General features: G+C 42.6%; 2 protein-coding genes across 6 annotated transcripts in view; one reads left to right on the plus strand and one right to left on the minus strand.

The window, feature by feature from the left end:
• LOC309695232 (uncharacterized protein) overlaps positions 1 to 13,599 on the plus strand; it is a 20,526-nt gene extending 6,927 nt beyond the window's left edge. For 3 of the 5 annotated variants that reach the window (XM_082515758.1, XM_082515760.1, XM_082515759.1), the window contains exons 3-4: positions 1,994 to 3,514; positions 3,840 to 13,599. In XM_082515758.1, coding sequence (XP_082371884.1) covers positions 1,994 to 3,514; positions 3,840 to 3,920 — 1,602 coding nt within the window. In that variant the 3' untranslated portion in view covers positions 3,921 to 13,599. The remainder of the gene's footprint in view (positions 1 to 1,993; positions 3,515 to 3,839) is intronic. The other 2 variants (XR_014273077.1, XM_082515761.1) reach the window with 2 other exon arrangements.
• Positions 13,600 to 13,876: 277 nt separating this feature from the next.
• The window catches only part of LOC309695389 (rab3 GTPase-activating protein catalytic subunit-like), a gene marked incomplete at its 5' end in the record, with an annotated part of 35,830 nt that continues 24,070 nt past the window's right edge, over positions 13,877 to 25,636 (minus strand). Inside the window, 3 exons of the mRNA XM_082516001.1 lie at positions 13,877 to 14,858; positions 15,340 to 15,360; positions 19,454 to 19,642. Of these exons, the coding sequence (XP_082372127.1) occupies positions 14,625 to 14,858; positions 15,340 to 15,360; positions 19,454 to 19,642 (444 nt within the window). The 3' untranslated portion in view covers positions 13,877 to 14,624. The remainder of the gene's footprint in view (positions 14,859 to 15,339; positions 15,361 to 19,453; positions 19,643 to 25,636) is intronic.

The raw sequence follows: 25,636 nt of genomic DNA on the forward strand, positions 1-25,636 counted from the left end.
TTGAACATTACCTAATAAGACTGATTCAGCACAGACAGTTATGTTAAACTTTCCTAGCAGTCCTTCACAAACAGGGAACAGTCTGTCTATTCTCTCCATCTGTCAGCTGCTGCTGGCTCTTCCTCCTCCTCTTCCTCACACACTGCTGAGTTTGTCCTGGTGGATCATCAGGGGTGCAAAGCCTCACAGATGATGTGCAGCAGTGTGTCCCTCAGTCTGTCCTCACTCTGGACACTTGCAGTCGTCACACATGGAAATCAAATGTGTGATAAGCTGCAGGATTCAGACACAAGTGTAACTTATAAACACATGTTCATACTTTTATTCCACAATCAGAGAGAAAGAAACAGAGAGAGAGTGCAGGACAGACAGACAGGTGACAGTCTCAGGTGTACACACTGCTACACAACAGCACCAGAGAAGCAGGATTTAGTGTTTGTGTTATTACGAGTGTAAACAAGAAGAGTTCCAGATGGTGCAGTGGACACATGTGTGACTGCTGTGATTAAAGCATCTTTCTTTCAGCTTAACGAGTGAACCGTCAGCTCGTTCAAACACACATTAAAGTGCGTTTGGCTCGACACCACCGAACAGAGGCAGCAATATAACACAGCTAACATTAACAGTGCAGTGGATCCTGCTTGTGCCGTGATGTTCAGGACTGCAAACCGAGCAGCATCACTGACTTTCAGCCTGTTGTGTTTGTGGATATATGACTGACTTTAATCATCCACAAAATCATCACATTCTCTGTCAGATTAAGGTCGACTATTGAACGGCGTATATTTTAAAGGCTTTAAAACCAAGTTAACGCTGAAAGTACAAACATCACTAATGTCACATAACTCTGCCGACAAGGCATAGCTATGGCTATGAAATGCTCTTTGTGTATCACTTCTTCATTATGAAAGATGTCATTAATGCACTAGTAATGTCTCATCTGGAGTATTGTTCAATCATTTGGTCAGCAGCTAATAAGACAGATCTTAACAGACTTCAGTTAGTCCAGAATAAGGCGTCCAGATTAGTTTGAAGATGTTCATACTATACTAATATTGATCAAATGCATAATAACCTTTCTTGGCTTCCTGTACAGGCTAAAATATTCTATGGCTTACTTGTAGTTCTAAAGAAAGCAATTCCGTTAAACACACCACATTTATTCTGCTCAGCTGCAGTATCCAGATGAAATACATCATCATATTACACAGTTTTCAACAAACTGCAATTTAGTAAATGCTCGAGTTAAAAGTAACGTTTTGTAAAACTGTTACATTTAGAGCAACTTTTAAGTGGAATAAGTTGCCTTAAAAAATTAGAGAATTATTCAAAACTTCAATGAACACTTAAAAGCCGATTTACAGAGCTTTTAGTTGTTGTAAATATTGTAAGACATGATTTGTTTTTGAAATTTGTGTAATGTGCCTCAATGTTATTGATATTATTATTATTATTATTATTGATTGCTTATATTTGAACAATTGTGAAACCTCACTGGATGTAAGAGTGAAATTATGTGGATATCTTGAATCCACTTTATTGTGTAATATTTTATGTAAGTATTTGACGGAAGACGAGCAACATCTGTTGTGGAAGCTAACGGTTCCTTTAGAATAAACAAACATAGGATTTATTATCACTGAATAATTCTGTATAAATCTATACAAATTATAGAAATATGTAATAGGAAACAACAAAATAATCTAAATTATAAAATAATGTGTGTGTGTGTGTGTGTGTGTGTGTGTGTGTGTGTGTACAATCAGGAGGGATGGGCATGATTTTAGTGTTTGAACAGTCATGAATTATCTTTAACAGCAGGTTGGATGTAATGTGTTAGAACTACCAGCAGGTGGGGATAAGAGACCTTTAAGGTGTTTGGTGCCACGCTCCACCTTCAGGTTTAAAACTAGTGTTAATGGAGTTTGAAGGTTGAGTTTGTTCCACGACTGCATTTCACTCACTGCCTCTGTTTGTATCTCTGTCACTGCAGGACCAACATGGAGCCAGAAGTCAGCGCTCTCAGGAGGCCGACAAACCTCACAGAAGAAAGGGAGAGAAAAAACACACCTGTGACGAGTGTGGGAAGGGTTTTACTGTGAGGGCTTCACTAAAACGGCATCAGGTCATCCACACTGGAGAGAGACCATTCAGCTGTGACTTGTGTGGAAAGTATTTTTCCTGGAAGGATTCCCTAAAAAAACACCAGCTCATCCACAGTGGAGTTAAAGCGTACAGCTGTGATCAGTGTGGGAGAGCTTTTACTCACAGTAGCCACTTACAGAAGCATCTAGTTACCCACTCTGGAATTAAGCCATACAGCTGTGACGAGTGTGGGAAGGGTTTTACTGTGAGGGCTTCACTAAAACGGCATCAGGTCATCCACACTGGAGAGAGACCGTTCAGCTGTGACTTGTGTGGAAAGTCTTTTTCCTTGGAGGGTTCCCTAAAACAACACCAGCTCATCCACAGTGGAGTTAAAGCGTACAGCTGTGATCAGTGTGGCAGAGCTTTTACTCAAAGTAGCAGCTTACAGAAGCATCTAGTTACCCACTCTGGAATTAAGGCATACAGCTGTGACATCTGTGGAAAAACTTTCAGCCAGAGAGAGAGCCGAAATATACACCTACGCATTCACACCAGACATGATGTGTACTGCTGTGAACAGTGTGGCAAAGAGTTTACTCAAAGTAGCAGCTTACAGAAGCATCTAGTTACCCACTCTGGAATTAAGCCATACAGCTGTGACGAGTGTGGGATGGAGTTTACTCTGAAGGCTTCACTAAAACAGCATCAGGTCATCCACACTGGAGAGAGACCGTTCAGCTGTGACATGTGTGGAAAGTCTTTTTCCTTGAAGGGTTCCCTAAAACAACACCAGCTCATCCACAGTGGAGTTAAAGCGTACACCTGTGATCAGTGTGGCAGAGCTTTTACTCGCAGTAGCCACTTACAGAGTCATCTAGTTACCCACTCTGGAATTAAGCCATACAGCTGTGACAAGTGTGGGATGGAGTTTACTCTGAAGGCTTCACTAAAACAGCATCAGGTCATCCACACTGGAGAGAGACCGTTCAGCTGTGACATGTGTGGAAAGTCTTTTTCCTTGAAGGAGTACCTAAAAAAACACCAACTCATCCACAGTGGAGTTAAAGCGTACAGCTGTGATCAGTGTGGCAGAGCTTTTACTCAAAGTAGCAGCTTACAGAAGCATCTAGTTACCCACTCTGGAATTAAGGCATACAGCTGTGACATCTGTGGAAAAACTTTCAGCCGGAGAGAGAGCCGAAATATACACCTACGCATTCACACCAGACATGATGTGTACTGCTGTGAACAGTGTGGCAAACAGTTTACAACAGACGCAGTCTTACAACAACACATGTTTACCCACACTGAGGAGAGACCTTATCAATGTGACCTGTGTGAGAAGACTTTTAAATCTCCACGTTACCTGAGACAACACCAACAGATCCACACCAGAAAGAGACTCTCCAAGTGCAGCTACTGTGAGGTATGTATTTATATTGTTATCTTGTCATTTTAGCCTGACTGTTTGGAACAACTCTGCTCATTAAACTGTGTTAGCATGTTAGCAATTCTACTGCATGGAAAAGCAGCTCTGAGTGATTATTCAGATTTTCCTTTCAGTTATGATTTTAGTATTACTGTAGTATTATGGTGGTAGTATTGTAGTTATTGCAGCCCAGTAAACTGAGTGTGTTAACTGAAACAGTCAAATGTAGTTGGACGTCTGCAGAGATGCTCTTTATTTCAGGCGACGGTCAGGATACAAATGTTGAAGGACTGACTTACACTGTCTTTGTGTCTTTGTTTAGAAGCAGAGCGACACAGATGGATCCAGTTCTCAACCCTGTCATCACTGTGGTGGTGGGAAAGACTTTCATTGTGACTGTTAGGTTTTGTATTGTTGATCGTCATTTTGTCATGGTCCTGGGCCATGTTGGCCCAGTGTTCTTAGTTTTCTTGTATGTTTGTATTTTGTTCCTTGCTTAGGCCATGTTTTCTGAGTTGCCCTGTTGTGTTGTTCCCTAAGTGTTTTCCCTTCATGGCTTTTACCCCCTGTGTGCCCCTCTGTGTATCTGTGAGCCCTCGTCTCTCCTTATGTTTTATTCCATGTTTCCCCTGCCCATTATGTCTAAGTTCTCCCCGTGCTCTCTCTTCCCCCTGTGTGCCCTCTATGTATTTATGAGCCCTCGTCTCCCTTTGTGGTTGTTTCATGTTTCCCCAGCCCGTTATGTCTGTGTTTTCCCCGTGCTCTCTCTCCTCCTGTCTGAACCTCTGTGCACTTCCTGTTTACTTTGTGACTCTCACGCCCGTACATGTCATGTTCAGTTCACCCCGCCCTGTCTCGTTATGATTATCAGTGTCACCTGTGTTCCCCGTGTGTTCCCACTTTCCTCGTTAACCCTCTGTGTATTTCTGTCTGCGTCTCCCTCTGTTCAGCGTGACGTCGTCCCTCATGCTGTGTGTGGATCTCCCTGTGTCTCCCTAGTTTATGGTTTCCCAGTTTAGTCTAGTTTGTATGTTTGTTCTACCAGCAAATAAAGCTGTGTTTTGAGTTCACCTCCCCGAGTCTGTGAGTCCTGCATTTTGGGTCCAACTCCTGCCTGCCGCACAGCGATTCCTGACACATTTATGCTTAGAAATATTTACTTATATGTGCTTAGTAGGGGTGCAACGATATTTGTATCGATATTGAACCGTTCGATACAGTGCTTTCGGTTCGGTACGCATATGTATCGAACAATACAACATTTGTAATTTATTTTATCAATTTTCCTTCTGACGATGCTGTCTGTGTTGAGCGCTCAGTGAATCTGTCTTCGACTACTCCGCCTAGGCTGCACTGTCGAGCGCAGATCCACTGAGCGCTCAACACAGACAGCATAGTCAGAAGGAAGAGCGCAGGGCAAGCTAGCGAGACAGAAGTTAAGCTCTCCAGGCAAATTGAACCTCATTCAGATCTGGCGTTTGGAATTATTTTGGTTTTCATGTGACGTATGACCCTGAAGGTAAGCGAGTCATGGACTAAAGTAAAACAGTATGTTGGATGTGCCATGCAATGCTCAATTACATTGGTGTGAACTAGTGTGTTAGCGCAGTTAGCTCGTTAACGTGTTGGCCGTCTAGTCCCATGCACGGAGCGATCGGCGGTAGCTCGTTAACGGAGATTTGCCGTGTTGTGGCGTTAAGGTCATTTCAACGAGATTAACCTGAAAGCACTAGTGGGAACACAACGAATATGACTGCACATTTACACCGACATCATCCTAGTGCAAAGACAAAAACAACAAGCATGCTACTAACTTTAGCCGAGTCATTTAGACAGCTGTTAGCACATGATTCTCCTTATGCTGCTGAGAATATAGCCCAGAAGAAGCGGATAGTATAGCTTTTATTTTGGAAAGAGACATTTCTCTGTAATAAACTCTCTTTTCCAAAGATGAGTGATTCCTCAATCAGATACAGGGCTCGCAATATCGCTAGCCCGACGTCCTGGAGCTAGCGATTTTTTTCAGTCGGGCTACCAAAATCTCTCTTCCCTGCCCGTCGGGCTACTGTAGGAAGGAAAAATATATGTCAATGCTTTTGCATTCTTTCAGAAATGTAGCTGGGTAATTATGTCATTGGCATCGGTGAGCCACTGTCAATATGTGACATATTGAAGTCGCGTTTGAATTTGCGCTTGTTTTTTTGCTTTCACTTTGCAATCGCGCGAACTGTGTATAGAGAGCGACAGCACTGATCTGTGAGTGATGATAATTTGCGCACCAATTCCTCTGACATCGTCTTATTAATCGTTAGCTTACTATGCAAACATGACAAGTGAAATCTCCCGCAGCTTAAACATGTGAGAGGTTGATCGCGCAGAGAATCGCTGAGCTTATGTGAGTGCCTGTGTAAAAGCAGCAGGATATATATTTCAGTTCTGCTGAGCCAAATAAGACAGGTCAGGGTGAAGAAGTGACAGCCAAAGAAAAGCTTACCACAAAACGGAGAAGTTATGACAAATCAGACTATAAGGCAAAAAGAAGGTGCAGCTTTATGGTTTCATGGACAAAAGAATTTCTGTGGCTGCAATATGACGAGCTAAATAACCAGGGCTGCACATAAGTGGTCCGCAGGTGCGCATTCGCTGTCAAAATAAAAAACACGCACAAGGGTTAGGGTTAAATTGAAAAACTGTACTTTTGAGTTAAAATATATATTTATAATTTTAATAAATGACAAATTAAAAAGGCATGAACATTTTTTTGTATCGAAAAAATATCGAACCGTGACAACAAAGTATCGAACCGAACCGTGAATTTTGTGTATCGTTGCACCCCTAGAGTTTTGTAATTAGTTGTAGATTGGTAGAGGTTTTGATCCTTGATAGTCTGCAAACTTTGTGTGTATTAGACAGCACTCTGGGAGCATGAGAGAGGTCGTACCTTGTCTTATTGTTTTATGGTAGGATTAACGTAGTTACGTCTGTTCTAGTCTAAGTGCTCTTTGTTTAGATGAACTGCAGGACTTCCTTACCTTGTTATCTAGGGTGAACCATTTAGGGTGAGGGGGGGGTCTACCCTCTTCCTGACCAAGGATGTTTGTTGTGTGCTTTCATGTATATGACCCTTTGATCAGCAGTAACACACACACACACACACACACGGTACTCTTTGTGTGTATGTAGACGTCATATGTTAATGAACCTATGCATATTCATGTAACCTCAATAAAAGAGCAGTGGTACGGGAGAGCGGGCGAGAGCAACTGGGGTCAAGCGAAGGAACGGCGTCTGTCCAGTTCTCTCCCGTGCACGAGAAACATGAAGAACTTTGCCTACTTGTGTCTTGCTTTGCTGTGTAATTATATTGTCTTCAACGTTCCAGCGGATGGGTTCAAGCTACAAACCTATCATTAATTGGTCCTTCGAGAGCCAGAGCCCTGGAATCGACATTCACCGAGGGGAGGAGAGGCACGCTGAAAGACTGACGTCAGCCAGGAAGTTCCTGTGGATTCGCTGTCTGTCTTTTCTCCTCGATGAATGACGATCGGCGGGATTCGAGGCTGATATTACACGTGGTCTGTGACACCGACTGTTGTTGTTATCATGGGTTTCTAAGCAACCAAGAGTGAGTCGGAGGGAGACAGACTTTATGCTGGACTTTGCTCCTGGCAGCGCAAAGTATTTAAAAAAAAAAGAGAGAGAGAGCGACGGCTCCTTTCGCTGCACGGGTTCACGCGAGCGCGGTCGCGCGGGTTTCACGCGGACCTGAGCCGTGCGGTTAATCGCAGGCTTATAAATGGAAGAGATTCAAATGTTAGAAGTTTTCAGAAAACACACCAGCCTTGAAGGGCGTGTGGAGAAGGCCAGCCCACATCAGTAGCACTTGAGATGTGCTGTGGTGAATGGCTTTCCCCCACCCCTTGCTGACACAAAATGTTTATTCTTTAGCTTGCCCTGATCGACAACAGCCAGACCATAGATTTAATTGAGGTGGATAGTTGTTAAAAGTAATCTGCATTAAGCTTGTGGTTGCTCAAGTTCAGTACAATGACATATGAGGTGAAGTGATATAGGCAAATATTTAAACTAATGAAGTGCATAGAGGCACTTGACCTGTGTGAAAGACTGTTGTCTTATTATGAGCCATTGTTGAGATATAGAGCACTAGTGTTCCCACTAGTGCTTTCAGGTTAAACAACTAATATGCTGAACCCTGTATGACACATCTAAAAGTACATGATGGAGAAGCTGTGTTGAATATGAAAGTGCAAGTCTTTGCCACTGTGGGCAGAGCATGCAACTACTGTGTGATGTTGCGTTGCGGTCTCTTCTGAGCTGATGAGCAAGCTACACATTATCAGATCGAGAGCTGTCTGAGAACTACTCAAAGAGAGGGAAACAGAGCTCTGATAACTGATAACTGGAGTGTGCAGCATTTCCGTGAGCAGTTTCCCTGCATCTTGACTCGAGTGTTCATAGCATCAGCATCATGTTTCTGTTATTTGTTTTGTTGGGTTAAAAATAATTAAATAAACTGGTGATCATATTTATGGTTCACCATGGCACATATCATTAGCCATATGAGTTATTTATGCAGATGACAAAGTGAGTGTGAATGTGTCTGACATCACAGTGTTTTTGTGCGCTGTGTAAAAGTAATTGCCTTTGATTGTGAGAGCGGTGATTCTGCAGGTCACCAGCTATTGTAAAGAAAAAAAGCAACAAAAGAGTGAAAAAGAGACAAAATGTACATTGTAGATGAAAAATAATTATAGGAAAAAGGTTTTGTGTTGATCAGCCAAAAACATCTACAATCTCATTTTCTGCTTTTAAGAAAAGACTGTTCACAAAAACACACACAGAGAGAGAGATGTGTGTTGATTAAGCAGTGATGATAATAATGAACATGTCTTAGTTTGTCACTTTCAGATGAAAAGCAGACCTGAATCAATTTTCCACATGCAGCAGTCGGAAGAAAGTTATAGTTTAACATCATTGAAAACATGCAGGCCAAGTTTCTGGCTGACTTATTTATAGCACCATGTGTCTCTCAACCTCACAAGCAAGCTCACTCCTCCCTGAAGACAAGGAATGCAGCTCCAAAGAGCAATAACATGGCAGATAAAGAGACAGCAACAAAGAGTCCCAGCAAGCAGCAGCAGTATGGACAAACAGCATCAGAGAAGAAGAGCAAACCCATCATCCTGACTGATCGGATGAATGGCACTGTGTTTACAACAAGCTGCAACTTCACTGTGCATGTGAAGAAAACTTTTGAGAAGAACTGAGGAGACTGTTGGAGTTTGACATTTGCCACCTGTGGAGTAAAATGGCAAGAAGAGACAGTGGAACACAGGACAAAGCTGAAGGAGAACTGCCTGCTGTTGGTCTGTTGAAGTGGGAGAGGACAACAGAGTGAGAGTAAGTAGAAACACAGAGGAATGCTGTTATTTAAATGTGGGAAATCAAAATTTGGGTTAGCAAACCTGGGAAAAACAAAACTGACTGCTTAAGATGGAAAATTGTGAAGGAGTCTGAAACACTGCAAAAATAGAAACATATACAAAATCACACACACAAGCAGAACATGCATTAACCCTACTAATACAAAACAAGAGAGCTCATGAAGATTAGACAACATTTTAAGCATGTGAGTCTGTCATTTTGTCCAGGTCACTTAGTGTGATGCAAAAACCAGTGGACTCATAGCACATTAGTTAAGAAATGATTAAATAATAGCAGAGAAGTGTGTAGGAAAGGCAGCTTTAAGAACATGCCCTGCTGGAGATGCAGCTCCACAGACATGCATTAGACCTGCCTAATAACACAAACACCCATGCAATGAAAATTAGCTTATCTTTCATCAGTGTTAAAATAGTGTCAATTTAGCAGACACTTGTTATCAAATGCTGAATTTATCCAATGCAAAAAAAATTGACTCTCTAGGTTGCAGGACAACAATTTAACTTTTGTGGGAAAAAAGATTCTGGTTTGACCAACCAGTGATCAGACAATAAATTTAGTTGTTGATATAGTAAATTGGGAGAAGCTTCCTGCTTGATTGATGCAGCACAAGTAATTTACTGTATGAGGGAAATTGTCTTTTGTGATACTATTTTGAACATGCTTTTCTGTTGTCCTGTCATCTTAGTGGGTTAATAGCTGATATGCAAATTAGTTGATCGTTCTTAGATTAATGAAAGGTGACTGAATTCTAGCACGAGTGAATGGGATGTTTGGAGTTTGTTGTGTGTTGAGTGGAGACTCTAAAACACTGAGTTTCCTGTTTTGATGTGCGAGTGAATCCTGTATTTAGATACACAACTCTGAATACGTCAGAACAAACTTCTTTTGTGAAGTGCATGACAACATGTCACATGTTTTATGATGAAGGGAAAAAGGAAAACTGAATAAAATCTGTGGCTTAAATGAGTGAAGAGCACAGACCTGGTGACTAAACTCATAGCTAATAAGACATTAGGCTTATGTTGTGTGTTGTGCAGCTGATGGTTGGTTTGGAGTGAATCTAGCTGATGATTTTTCTTCTGTTGTGAAGTTGAGCCTGCCAATTAGTATGATAGTATGATGAACCATGCTAATGGTACGATTTACCCTCCTGAGATGAGGAGCTTGTGTCATGACTTAACAAGGCCTTTTTATTTTGATACTTTCACAGTGCACTGAAAGTTTTGTTCGATAATCTCTGTCGTTTGAGCAGATCTGCACGATTAGAACAGAAAGCGCTGTACGACACGACGTCGAGGAAATTGTTACAAGTGAGTTTCTCCACATTAAAATGGGCTCTGGAGAACGCCACTTATTTGGGACAATTAGGAAGTAAGTTCCTGTCCAAAAAGGATTCAGCGATGTAATCCGAACTAAAGTTCTTCTTTTTCTTTTTGAAATGACGTCATTTTGCTGAGAGTGGAAACTAAATGCGACGATGGGTTCCACTATCAGCAAAGAAAGAAAGAATGAATGCATGAATGGATGAGTGAAAGGGGAAAAAAAAAAACAAAAACTGACTGACTGGTAAAAGCTGACAAAAGCTGACAAGACTGACAAGACACCTGCGCAGCGCCAACATTTGCATTTCTTCTCTACAGCATTACAGTTCTTCATGTGGCTAGATGATTTATACCAGGATAATCAATGTGTGTTGCTAATGTTTGTTTTTCTGAGAATGCATGTAGAGGATTCAGCAGAAGCGGACAAGTGACATGTGAAAAACAAATAAGGGATTGTTTATGGAATAGTTGGAGATGGGCTATTGAGCTCATAGTGATTGATGAGTTGAGTGACTTTACTTAAGAGAAGTCACCGATTACATTAATGTTAACTGAGCACATGGGATGATCCATGTCTGGGGCAAATTAGGGTAATAGTTGTGGTTTACTGATTTGTGAAAACCTGCACATGACACTTGTCTTGCCCGTGCTGAATGCTTATTACTCTTATGATATAATTCTTTATAAGTGTGAAGTTTAATTTCATTTTCAGATCTTGTTTTCCAGGCCATGATGGTGTGTATGCAGGCTCCTGGCAGAGCCAGGTGTTAAGCAAATTTAATATGCAAAACACACTAACATTTTTATTGCAGGATTATAGGTCCAGGGTGGTGCTGCTCCAGGGGAGGAGATGCCCTGCTGTTGCCTGGGACATGATCTGGCTACCCTTTTTCTTTCAGACAGGAATCTGAGTTTGATGAGTTGACGCATGAGAGTGTCCATGCGTCAAGTGGTGGGGTCCAGAATTAACACTAAACAATGTTTACTATTATTGTTGCAGTGAGTTGTGTGATTAACCGTTTATTTACATGTTCAGATGAGGCTTTGATGGCCTATAAGTGAAGTTCACTGAACTAAAGAATGTGGTTTGATGATTGTTGACATGCTCTCCAAATAGAAGTTTTTCTGAAATACAGGTGCAGCAGTGAGACGCGAGAAACATTCCAGGCATAGCGGACAGCCCAGGCAGTGGTTGAGGTCAAAGGTCAAGCTGGTTGGGGCCCATCATGAGATCAGACCTTGGAGCCACAGCAAGGACCATTTCAACTGCCTGCAAAATAGCGAGAGACCCTCCTGGATTTATCAGAGCCACTGCAAAGAGGTCGAGGTCCCAGGAAACCCCGGCACCCCCAAGACAGCACAATAGAGAAATCTCACACTTGGTTGTTTCAGTGGTGAGGGGGGAGTGCTGATTGAGCCCCCGTAGGGTAAGCTCGCACTTCAACCTCCAGCCTCTGATCAACTCTAGGGCAACCAAGTGCGAGGCGTGACGCACCTGTGTGCAACCATGGGAAGGTGGACCCTCTTGGTTACCTTGACTACGACGCTCACCTTTACAGGACCCCAGCTGGTGCCGGAATCAGCTGAACCAGGAGGAAGGCAGAGAGGATGGACACATGACAACTCTCACCTAAGAGACATGATGCAAGACCACATCCCTCCATGGATGAATAATGCCTGGTACCGTTATATCCACGACAGAACAAAAGCAGAATCGGCAAATACAGACTATTATGTCTGTTCCCATCTACCCAGCACGGCAACATACCCCACACTATATATGTTCCTGGACCAACTCTCAGGGAAGAACTACTCTATGATATTAGCAGAGAAAGGGGACTTTGTGTCCTCTTCAACAACACATGCTGCATTTACATAAAGAAGACGCACATTCATCAAACATGACTGACGCCCTGAATGTTTTGAGACAGATCCAGCAGGCCCAAAATCAGGACTATCCATGACGAAAAGGAGTGCCTGAGAGGATCGTCCACAAGATGGGAGCTGAGGCCAGGAGAGAGACTTCAGGAGGATCAGAGATCATCTTCAGCACAGCAGACATCACACAGAGAGCTGTGCTACTGAGCTTCCAGGAGATCAAGAGGAGACTTCCCACAGCAAGATTTTAAATACAATGAAAGATTCAATGTTGACGCTGAGGAAGACAACTAAGGTGTACGACGTGCTCTGCCTTAAACCTTCAGCAGCGTTGGAAGGAGTCTAAGGATGACATCATGATTCTGTGAAAAGCACAGGAACCAGAAGCTATGGTGGTGATAACAGCAGTTTCCTATGAGGTCTGCAGCTTTGGAAATAGCTGAGACCCATGTTGACAAACAACAAAACTAACTGGTATGTTTGAATGTCTATTCTACATACATTTGGACTCTGGTCCTATGGACAGTGATGGAAACAACTGGAAGAGACATTTATGACACCCTGCAGAACTCAAACCACTCTGCAGAGAGACATGTGATTGCACACCCGGAGGAAGCATCACCAAGATGGGATGTTTTTGAAAATGTTATCTTCTTATTTTCACTATTAAATTAACAATTTCTTTGTTTGTTTGTAGGATGCAGTTTGCCATGAGATGAGATCAATGGGGAATGGGATATCCGCTAATACCTTTGTTAAACTCTGTACTTTTACAGTGATTTAGGGTGATTTGACGTATGCTGAGTATAACAATGTTGGCATTGAAACTGTCAGACATGAGGTATTCATAACTGGAAACTTTTCTAGCATAAAGGTCAATAAAGGGGGGAATGTTAGGTTTTGTATTGTTGATTGTCATTTATGCTTAGAAACATTTACTCATATATGCTTAGAAGTGTATAATCAATTGTAGATTGAAAGAATGTCTCATCCTAGGAGGTCTGTAACAACTCTGTGTAGCATGAAGAGGGGAGTGCGTTCACTCCTCTACAGAGTGTGTTCTGGCATAGATCACACCCCCTAGGAGAGGTTTTATCTTTTCTTGATATATGGTATAGCAAACACATGTATATCTGTTTGAGTGTAAGAGCCTTTTGTTTAGATGGACCTGTTAGACTCCTGGCACCAGCTTTGGGGAGTCTTCACAGGGTCACATCTTGACCTCACACACACAGTATTCTTTGTTCACATGTATACCTATGTAAGATGTTATATGTTAATGACCCAATGCATATTCATGTCACCACAATAAAAGGAGTGCTCTGGGGAGTCTGGCTGAGAGTCTGACGGAGGTCAAGTGGTGGGACGACACTTGGCTCCAGCCAGATCTCCCTCATGCATGAGTGAACCAGAGAACTTTGGTGCCTTGAGTCTTGCTTTTTGCTGCGTAGCAGATTGTCCTTAACGTTCCAGCGAATAGGTTTATGCTACAAACCTATCATTCCCCATCACATTCATCACCTGTTCCTCTGGTGTCTCTGATTGGAGCACGCAGGTGTGTGGAGCAGAGTGAAATCACACACCTAATGCTGTTTTATTCAACCTGGATCTTAGAAGTTTTGATTAACATTAAACATCGTTTAAACTGTATGTGTCTGTATCATGGGATGGATACACCCTTAACAAAACAAAGAAAATATGACAAAACCAAGTTTCCCCTCATGCTGTCGGACGCGCCTCGAGGAACCAGCTCCATTTAAAACATCACAGTCAGCTGTAAAGTGTCGTTTCAGTTTTTATACAACGTCAAAGAGCTTCATGTTTGAACAATCAGCTTATGAACAGGAATAAGAACTGCACGGTCTGGTTCTGGTTGGATGCAAACAAACAGCTGTGTGTTAATCCAGCAGCAGGACATGCTGGAGGATGGAGCTCAGCTGAAACGACCCATGAAGTCCTCACCGGCTCTCATGTTTACCATCAGGACCAATCCCTGCAACTGAAATATAATCTACTAAATATCAGAGTTGAGAAGGTTGTGTTAGCGTGTGGTGAGTGCAGGATGGGGAACTCCATCCTAACGACAAATTTCATTTCCTTAAAAAGGCATCAAGAGAAGCTTTGAAGGTAAAATGAAGGTTTTAGTGTGAAACTGTTTTATCACAGCTGCAGATTTATGAATACACAGAAGGATTTAGTTTCACATATTTCCAGACAAAGCCATAAATGCTTCTTAATCAATGCCAGTAATATACTGCTTCCTGCTTTTAAGCTTGGGCGAGCCGTAGATGCTGAAATATTGCACCGTTCTTACAAATAAAGCAAACAAATGAAGAAATGTATTTCTATGATCTTACTCCATGGCCACATTCATACATGTGAAAGTCTCCATCCTGTGTCCTTCACTTATCTTCATCCCAGGTGTGAATTGTTCACAGGACTTAAAAGGAGGACGTGTCTGTGGAAAAGCCTCCGGTCAACCTAAACTCCTCCCTCATCAGGACACAGAAGAGCCGCTGAGGCAGCGCCTTGGAGTACGCTGCTGGTCGCGGCACACAGGTGCGCAACAAGATCTCCCGGCCTGCTGGAGGAGGGAAGTCTGGTACTCTGCTGCTTCCCCCAGTTTGCTTCTTGTCAGATCCCAAGTCCTCATCGACGGGCGCCAGAAGGGCAGCCTAAAAGGGCAAAGGTCAAATGTTAGCAAACAGCAACCGATTCTGAAGAAATGTGCTGTGTGAGGTGGACACGTGGATATTCAGAAGTACTGTAACCGAGTCTCCCACAGAGACCTGATCCAGACTACAGCTCACAAACACAGCTCCTCTACCAACACCTCACTGCAGCTGCACGCTGCTGATCCTGTCTGTGATTAGAATTGATTTCAATAAAGTAAAACAGAGGCTCGTTTTCTATGAGCATAAACAGGGATCTCTGTTTCAGTCTCAGTGTAACAAACATGTTTACTGAATAAGTCTTTCAGTAAATATGTTTTTGTTTATTCAGTAAAATCTGCAAAGATGACTTGTACTGTTGGCAGCAACAAACAGAGACAACAGAGTGTGGGACAGACAGGAAGTCAGGACACGTCTATGTGCTTCACAGTGGGACTAGAACATGAACATTTCTACACACACCACAGGCAGCAACTGTGCAAACCTCCACGTCACCAAAAACACCCTGCAGGTCCCATCAGAGCAACGGCAGAGAAAACAGATGAAACATCTGTTAGAGAGAAAAACGCTTCGCTGCTTTCTTACCTGTATGACACCAAAAGGGTTTTGTTTTTTTAATAATAAAGGCTTCATGTTTTACAGTTAAAGCTCATGCAAACATGCAGGCTTATTTGTCTGATCAATGCAAAAGTTCAAACATGTCTCTTTCAAGCCTCATTATCAGCTGAGATCATAGTAAAGACACAGACAGGATCCTGATCCATCTGTTCTTTATATAATTACTGTTTTTACTGTAATGTACAGTGGGGCAAAAAAGTATTTAGTCAGCCACCGATTGTGCAAGTTCCCCCACCTAAAATGATGACAGAGGTCAGTAATTTGCACCAGAGGTACACTTCAACTGTGAGAGACAGAATGTGAAAGAAAAATCCATGAATCCACATGGTAGGATTTGTAAAGAATTTATTCGTAAATCAGGGTGGAAAATAAGTATTTGGTCAATAACAAAATACAACTCAATACTTTGTAACATAACCTTTGTTGGCAATAACAGAGGTCAAACGTTTACTATAGGTCTTTACCAGGTTTGCACACACAGTAGCTGGTATTTTGGCCCATTCCTCCATGCAGATCTTCTCGAGAGCAGTGATGTTTTGGGGCTGTCGCCGAGCAACACGGACTTTCAACTCCCGCCACAGATTTTCTATGGGGTTGAGGTCTGGAGACTGGCTAGGCCACTCCAGGACTTTCAAATGCTTCTTACGGAGCCACTCCTTTGTTGCCCGGGCGGTGTGTTTTGGATCATTGTCATGTTGGAAGACCCAGCCTCGTTTCATCTTCAAAGTTCTCACTGATGGAAGGAGGTTTTGGCTCAAAATCTCACGATACATGGCCCCATTCATTCTGTCCTTAACACGGATCAGTGGTCCTGTCCCCTTGGCAGAAAAACAGCCCCATAGCATGATGTTTCCACCCCCATGCTTCACAGTAGGTATGGTGTTCTTGGGATGCAACTCAGTATTCTTCTTCCTCCAAACACGACGAGTTGAGTTTATACCAAAAAGTTCTACTTTGGTTTCATCTGACCACATGACATTCTCCCAATCCTCTGCTGTATCATCCATGTGCTCTCTGGCAAACTTCAGACGGGCCTGGACATGCACTGGCTTCAGCAGCGGAACACGTCTGGCACTGCGGGATTTGATTCCCTGCCGTTGTAGTGTGTTACTGATGGTGACCTTTGTTACTTTGGTCCCAGCTCTCTGCAGGTCATTCACCAGGTCCCCCCGTGTGGTTCTGGGATCTTTGCTCACCGTTCTCATGATCATTTTGACCCCACGGGATGAGATCTTGCGTGGAGCCCCAGATCGAGGGAGATTATCAGTGGTCTTGTATGTCTTCCATTTTCTGATGATTGCTCCCACAGTTGATTTTTTCACACCAAGCTGCTTGCCTATTGTAGATTCACTCTTCCCAGTCTGGTGCAGGTCTACAATACTTTTCCTGGTGTCCTTCGAAAGCTCTTTGGTCTTGGCCATGGCGGAGTTTGGAGTCTGACTGTTTGAGGCTGTGGACAGGTGTCTTTGATACAGATGATGAGTTCAAACAGGTGCCATTCATACAGGTAACGAGTGGGGGACAGAAAAGCTTCTTACAGAAGACGTTACAGGTCTGTGAGAGCCAGAGATTTTCCTTGTTTGAGGTGACCAAATACTTATTTTCCACCCTGATTTACCAATAAATTCTTTACAAATCCTACCATGTGGATTCATGGATTTTCTTTTTCACATTCTGTCTCTCACAGTTGAAGTGTACCTCTGGTGCAAATTACTGACCTCTGTCATCATTTTAGGTGGGGGAACTTGCACAATCGGTGGCTGACTAAATACTTTTTTGCCCCACTGTAGAATATCATGGACATAATACACAGACTGCAGCCTAAATACTGCTAAAAACAGCCCTTTTTATTTTAAGGTTTTACGTATTAACCTTTTATTATAAGAGTCACCTGATCCTTAGCAGGTGTGTATACAGAAATACACCAGGTCATTATTTAGGCAAAGCGAAGCCAAACTGCTCCTGTGTGACAGATGAAGTCCACCTTTAAACAGCATTTAGATGCTGCTAATGAAACTCGATTAGTGGCAGCACTGGTCTGTGGGCTGGGGACACTGGTGCCACCAGTACAGCGCGCACTTTTCACAGCGCCATCATGTGGATCAAACTGTATTCTGGGTCAAACCTGATGTTTTATCATTTACACTGAACAAAAATATAAACGCAACACTTTTGTTTTTGCTCCTGTTTTCCATGAGCTCAACTCAAAGATATGAAACATTTTCTACAAACACAAAAGACCCGACACTCGCAAGCAATGTTCCCTCTAAGCTGCGCGCGTGCACAATTGCGCACTGCTGGCACAATTGCGCACTGCTGGCACAATTGCGCACTGCTGGCACGGTCTCTGCACAGAAAATCTGCGTTGCGCACAAAAAAAAAAAAAAAAAGAAAAATCACCTGAATTGAAATTAAAATGAAAACTTTAACGATTCTGTTTTGCAGTGTTAGTCAGTGACTGGCTGCTCCCGTATGGGATCAGAACGAGGCCACCTTATCCCGTAGTCCAGCCAATCACGCGATTCACATTCGTATATACGCAGCTGATCAACGTGGCTGACAGGCTCTGACAGCGTCCTTATGTGCGACACCGGTGTTTTAGCAAAGCGGCTGATGTGGAGTGAAGCCACGTTAATGACAACGTGTACAACCATTGGAGATGTGAGCAGGACAGACGGAACAACTGACGGACAAAGTGTGGACTTTATACCAGTTTTTGAATTGTGTTGATCGGCCGTGTAAAACCAGAGTTATGATAAAATATCTGCAATGTTTGGTTTTCTTCCTGAATACTGTCGTTGTTTATATTTACTGCAGGAAGAAACGGTAAAAACGCCGTTTTATAAGGAAAACGCTCGAAAGCCTGTGAGCAAAAACAACACCAAAACAAACCCCCACCAGCCTTTCCTATTGGTGGAAAAATGCACCATGTCGACCAATCAAAAAATGATATGGCAACATGACATTTAGTTGTTTAGGAAGGGGGAAGTTTTAGGAGTGACGGCGTGTTTGAGATGCGATTGCCAAGTTTAGCACAAATCTTGTGTAGTTAGAGTGTAGTTAGTGTGTAGTTAGTGTGTAGTGTAGTCAATAGTTTTGTTGTGTGTGTCAGAACAATGGTTTACAGGTGTTGCAGCAGTGATACATCTCCTGTTGTCAGGCCTGCAGGTATCAGGCTGCTGTTCTCCTTCATCTCATAGTGGACAGAAATTATTTTTTGCAGCGGCACAAATAATTTGTGTGGCATCAGATTTGATGCAGAACAGCTGATTGTTCTGCAAATAGTTTGAAATGTTTATTTAAAAAACACCTCGGCTGCATTTTTAGGTAAACAGCTGCAAAAAACTCTGTTTGCAAAACTCAGTTACTTTTTTGAAGAAGTCTTGTTGTGTAAAAGTATTCTTGGATGCTGGTGTGACCACAGTGCACACGTCTGCTGTTGCTCACAGTGGTCCAAGGGACGCTCAGGGAGTTTGTGTGTTCAGACACGTGAAACATTACAGGGAACATTGCTCGCAAACACTGCTCACAAATCTGTCTAAATGTGTGTTAGTGAGAACTTCTCGTTAGCTGAGATAATCCATCCCACCTCACAGGTGTGGCATGTCAAGGCGCTGATTAGACAGCATGAATATTGCACAGGTGTGTCTGAGACTGCCCACAATAAAAGGCCACTCTGAAATATGCCGTACATGTGTAGCACAATGACACACATGTCGCAAAACCAGTCAGGATCCGGTTCAGCTCATGGAAACAAAAGTGTTGTGTTTATATTTGTGTTCAGTGTAACAAATACTGAGACGTGTAATAATGTCGTGTGTTGTTCATCTGAGGACGCTGCAAAGAACCAGATCATTTTTATTATCCTGTTTGTCTGTTATGTGAACCTTTAGAGGATGTACCTTATAATGACTGAGTGTGTTTATCGCACTATGTTAAATGTAACTGTGAGCGACACGAGGCTTACTGCTCATGGTTACCTCATCAGTGGTGAAGTCAGCCAGCTTGATGCAAGAAACAGGAAGAAGAAAAGGATGAAAGAGCAACACACAGATGAAAAACAAAAACAGACTTTCTAATCGACAGAGCTGAAATCTGAACATGTCACCAGCTGCAGGAGGCAACGCTCTGAACCACGTCGTTCCTCCTCCAGATGGAGCTTTCACTGCCTATAGTCTCTTGACATACAATGGTTGGATTCTTAAACATAAACAATCACAAAGAAAGAACAATACAGTATCCACATCTGAACCAAAGAGTAAAACAGTGAAATGTGGATTATTAAATATTAGGTCTCTCTCCTCCAAGTCTCTGTTAGTACATGACTTAATAATTGATCAACAAATTGATTTACTCTGCCTTACAGAAACCTGGTTGCAGCAGGATGATTATGTTAGTTTAAATGAATCAACACCCCCGAGCCATTCTAACTACCAGAAATCTCGAAGCACAGGCCGAGGGGGCGGTGTGGCAGCAATTTTTCACACCAGCCTATTAATTAATGAAAGACCAAGACAGACTTTTAATTCATTTGAAAGCCTGATGCTTAACATTGTCCACCCCAGCTGTGAAACTCAGAAACCAGTCTTACTTGTTATCATCTATCGTCCACCTGGGCCTTACACAGAGTTTCTGTCTGATTTCTCAGACTTTATATCTAATTTAGTTCTGAGCTCAGATAAAATAATTATTGTGGGTGATTTTAACATCCATGTAGATGCTAAAAATGACAGCCTCAACATGGCATTTAATCTGTTATTAGACTCAATTGGTTTCTCTCAAAATGTAAAAGAACCCACCCACCACTTTAATCACACTCTAGATCTTGTTTTAACATATGGCATAGAAACGGAACATTTAACAGTGTTTCCTGAAAACCCTCTGCTGTCTGATCATTTCCTGATAACATTTACTTTTACAATAACTGATTACACAGCGGTGAAGAGTAGACTTTATCAAAGTAGATGTCTTTCTGAAAGCACTGTAACTAAGTTTAAGAATATAATCCACCCACTGTTATCATCTTCAATGCCCTGTACCAACACAGAGCAGAGTAGCTATCTGAACGCTACCCCAACAGAGGTCGATTATCTTGTTAATAATTTCACCTCCTCACTACGTACGACTCTGGATACTGTAGCTCCTGTGAAAACTAAGGCCTCAAATCAGAAGTACCTGACTCCGTGGTATAATTCTGAAACACGTACCCTAAAGCAGATGACTCGTAATCTGGAGAGGAAATGGCGTGTCACAAATCTAGAGGATCATCATTTAGCCTGGAGAAATAGTTTGCTGCTTTATAAGAAAGCCCTCCGCAAAGCCAGAACATCTTACTATTCATCACTGATTGAAGAAAATAAGAACAACCCCAGGTTTCTCTTCAGCACTGTAGCCAGGCTGACAAAAAGTCAGAGCTCTTTTGAGCCAACCATCCCTTTAACGTTAACTAGTAATGACTTCATGAACTTCTTCACAAATAAAATTTTTATCATTAGAGAAAAAATTACCAATAATCATCCCACAGATGTAATATTATCTACAGCTACTCTTAGTACCATTGATATTAAGTTAGACTCTTTTTCTCCAATTGATCTTTCTGAGTTAACTTCAATAATTACTTCCTCCAAACCATCAACGTGTCTTTTAGACCCCATTCCTACAAAACTGCTCAAAGAAGTCCTGCCATTAATTAATTCTTCGATCTTAAATATGATCAACCTATCTCTAATAATCGGCTATGTACCACAGGCCTTCAAGCTGGCTGTAGTTAAACCTTTACTCAAAAAGCCATCTCTAGACCCAGCAGTCTTAGCTAATTATAGGCCAATCTCCAACCTTCCTTTCATATCAAAAATCCTTGAAAGAGTAGTTGTCAAACAGCTAACAGATCATCTGCAGAGGAATGGTTTATTTGAAGAGTTTCAGTCAGGTTTCAGAGCTCAGCACAGCACAGAAACAGCTTTAGTGAAGGTTACAAATGATCTTCTTATGGCCTCTGACAGTGGACTCATCTCTGTGCTTGTCCTGCTAGACCTCAGTGCAGCGTTCGATACTGTTGATCATAATATCCTATTAGAGCGATTAGAACATGCTGTAGGTATTACAGGTACTGCACTGCAGTGGTTTGTATCATATCTATCTAATAGACTCCAATTCGTGCATGTAAATGGAGAGTCCTCTTCACACACTGAGGTTAATTATGGAGTTCCACAGGGTTCAGTGCTAGGACCAATTCTGTTTACATTATACATGCTTCCCTTAGGCAGCATCATTAGAAGACATAGCATACATTTTCACTGCTATGCAGATGACACCCAGCTCTATCTGTCCATGAAGCCAGATAACACACACCAATTAGTTAAACTGCAGGAATGTCTTAAAGACATAAAGACCTGGATGGCCGCTAACTTTCTGCTTCTTAATTCAGATAAAACTGAGGTTATTGTACTCGGCCCTGAAAATCTTAGAAATATGGTATCTAATCAGATTCTTACTCTGGATGGCATTACCTTGGCCTCCAGTAACGCTGTGAGGAACCTTGGAGTCATTTTTGACCAGGACATGTCCTTCAACGCACATATTAAACAAATATGTAAGACTGCTTTCTTCCATTTGCGCAACATCTCTAAAATTAGAAATATCCTGTCTCAGAGTGACGCTGAAAAACTAGTTCATGCATTTATTACTTCCAGGCTGGACTACTGTAATTCATTATTATCAGGATGTCCAAAAAACTCACTGAAAAGCCTTCAGCTAATCCAAAATGCTGCAGCAAGAGTCCTGACAGGGACTAGAAAGAGAGAGCATATTTCTCCTGTTTTGGCTTCCCTTCATTGGCTTCCTGTTAAATCCAGAATTGAATTCAAAATCCTGCTCCTCACATACAAGGTCTTAAATAATCAGGCCCCATCTTATCTTAATGACCTTGTAGTACCATATCACCCTATTAGAGCACTTCGCTCTCGCTCTGCAGGCCTACTTGTTGTTCCTAGAGTATTTAAAAGTAGAATGGGAGGGAGAGCCTTCAGTTTTCAGGCCCCTCTTCTGTGGAACCAGCTTCCAGTTTGGATTCGGGAGACAGACACTATCTCTACTTTTAAGATTAGGCTTAAAACTTTCCTTTTTTCTAAAGCATATAGTTAGGGCTGGACCAGGTGACCCTGAATCCTCCCTTTGTTATGCTGCAATAGATGTAGGCTGCCGGGGGATTCCCATGATGCATTGAGTTTTTCCTTTCCAGTCACCTTTCTCACTCACTATGTATTAATAGACCTCTCTGCATTGAATCATATCTGTTATTAACCTCTGTCTCTCTTCCACACCATGTCTTTATCCTGTCTTCCTTCTCTCACCCCAACCGGTCGCAGCAGATGGCCGCCCCTCCCTGAGCCTGGTTCTGCCGGAGGTTTCTTCCTGTTAAAAGGGAGTTTTTCCTTCCCACTGTCGCCAAAGTGCTTGCTCATAGGGGGTCATATGATTGTTGGGTTTTTCTCTGTATCTATGAAGCGCCTTGAGGCGACTTTTGTTGTGATTTGGCGCTATATAAATAAAATTGAATTGAAATTGAATTGAATTCTCCTATGATACTGTATCAGCTGAGCCTCAAATTCTTATGATCTCGAGCTTCTTCAGTCTCAGTGAATCCTTAGTTGGCTCAGATGCATCATCTGGTGTTTGAGTGTAACAAGGTGGTTGTAACACAAAAGGAGTGTAAACAGGTGAGTGTGGTTTGTAGTGTAAACTAAAGCAGCGTGTCTAACCAACCACATCTCCAGGGCTGAATCAGGTGACCACGAGCCATCACTCCACAGCTGCTGAGGGAGCTACAACCCTCATTCAGCCTTTCACAGACATACAGCAATGAACTGTATGAACAATAAACTTTATTCATACACACGAATCCCTTTAGGGTTGTGTCAGCGAGGGCAAACGTACCACATCAAATACATGGAGCTACAAGCTGTGGTGACCCACTGTCAGTAAGGGAGCTTTATTACACACACACAGCATCACAACAACAGTTACCTCAAGCTGCTTCTATGTTATAAGGCAAAGACCCTGCAGTTACACAGGAAACATTAGGTGACCGTCTGTGAGCGACAGTGGGAACCAAAGCCTCTAACAAACATCCATCGATAGATGAGGGGCAGACGGACTGAATGCAGAGAGGTCTACTAACACATGTTGAGTGAAGAAGAAACACCCAGTGCATTATGGGGAACTTAGACCTATAACTTAGACCTGTGCGCCTTAGCATATGCTACTTCCGGCGCATAGCGCTTAGTTTCCGGTGTGATATTCGCTCCTTGTTCACGGTCGGGTTTTTCAACCAAATGGACGAATCAAGTGGCGATTTACATTTCTCGAGATGTCGAATGTATCTGTAGATGATGTTGATCGACTTGTCGATATTTTTTCCCCCCGCGCCTCAGAGAGAGACAGGATTCAAATTTTATACTTCTCAGTATTTGTATACAGCGCTCCCTCGTTTATCGCGGGAGTTACGTTCTAAAAATAAAATGCGATTGGTGAAATCTGAAGTAGCCAACTTTATTTTTTACAATTATTATAGATGTGTTAAGGTAAAACCCGTCACTACACACTTTATACACTCAGACAGACATGAACATTTTCACACGTTTCTCTCCTGTTTAAGCTCTCAAAGTTCAAACCTTCGTAGACAAATAAGTCCAGTATTACAGAAACCAAAGATCAAACCGTGTTTTCAGGTCCAGCACATGAGAACAGAGCAGCTGAGAGATAATTCAACATCAATGAATCATTAATGAATCAATGAATAAGCGATTCTGTACTGTACAGGAGAGACGGCACGGAGGAGATCAACAATAGTCTGCAGCCAATCAGGACGCAGAACACAAAGCGCTGTGATTCATCCGTGAAGCGCACACCTCTCCAACGTGCCAGACGCCATCGAATGTGAGCATTTGCCCACACAAGTCTGTTACGGCGACGAGCTGGAGTCAGGTCAAGACCCCGATGAGGACAACGGGCATGCAGTTGAGCGTCCCTGAGACGGTTTCTGACAGTTTGTGCAGAAATTGTTTGGTTGTGCAAACCAATTGTTCCAGCAGCTGTCTGGGTGGCTGGTCTCAGACGATCTTGGAGGTGAACCTGCTGGATGTGGAGGTCCTGGGCTGGTGTGGTTACACGAGGTCTGCGGTTGTGAGGCTGGTTGGATGTGCTGCCATATTCTCTGAAACGCCTGTGGAGACGGCTTATGGTTGAGAAATGAACATTCAATGCACGGGCGACAGATCTGGTTGACTTTCCTGCTGTCAGCATGCCAATTGCATGCTCCCTCATTGCTTGTGGCATCTGTGGCATTTTGCTGTGAGACAAAACTGCACATTCCAGGGTGGCCTTTTGTTGTGGGCAGTCTGAGGTACACCTGTGCACTACTCATGATGTCAGATCAGCATCCTGATGTGGCACACCTGTGAGGTGGGATGGATTATCTCAATATGGCAGATGTGCCCACTACCACACATTTGGACTGATTTGTGACCACTGTTTGGGAGGGATGGTTATATTGTGTATCTGGAATGAATTTTAGGTCTCTACGTCCATCCCATGGGGAATGGGAGCAGTAACAAAGGTGTTGCGTTTATATTTTTGTTGAGTGTATGTAAGCTCTGCTCCAGTGTAATGCATAGGTACAACAATATGCTTTATCTTTAATATAGTTTGGTCACAAAAGACCAAAACTGAACTCTTTGAAGGCTGTAAACACACCATGTTTGGGTGGCTTCACCCCAAAAACACCACAGCAACACTGAAGTCTGGAGGCGGGAGCATCATGGGGGGGGGGGGGCTGTTTATTCAGCGTACAGCACTGAGACATTAAACATAACTCCAGGAAGGATGAATGGAGACATTGTTGATTAGAATCTGCTGCCATCTACCAGGATGATGAAGATGAAACAAGGATGGATGTTTCAGCAAGACCATGATCACAAACACAGCCAATGGAAACGGTTGGTTTCAGAGAAATCAAGTAAAGCTGCTGGAACGGCCCAGCCAATCACCTGAGCTGAATCTGTGGGAAGGATCCACGGAGCATTCGGGATTTATAGACTGTTTGTGTGGTGAGTGGGTCAAAGTCATGAGCAATGATGGGACTGGTTTCTCCATACAGACGCTGC

This window comes from Aulonocara stuartgranti, assembly GCF_965226115.1.
Source record: "Aulonocara stuartgranti genome assembly, chromosome: 19".
NCBI classification, from domain to species: Eukaryota; Metazoa; Chordata; class Actinopteri; order Cichliformes; family Cichlidae; genus Aulonocara; species Aulonocara stuartgranti.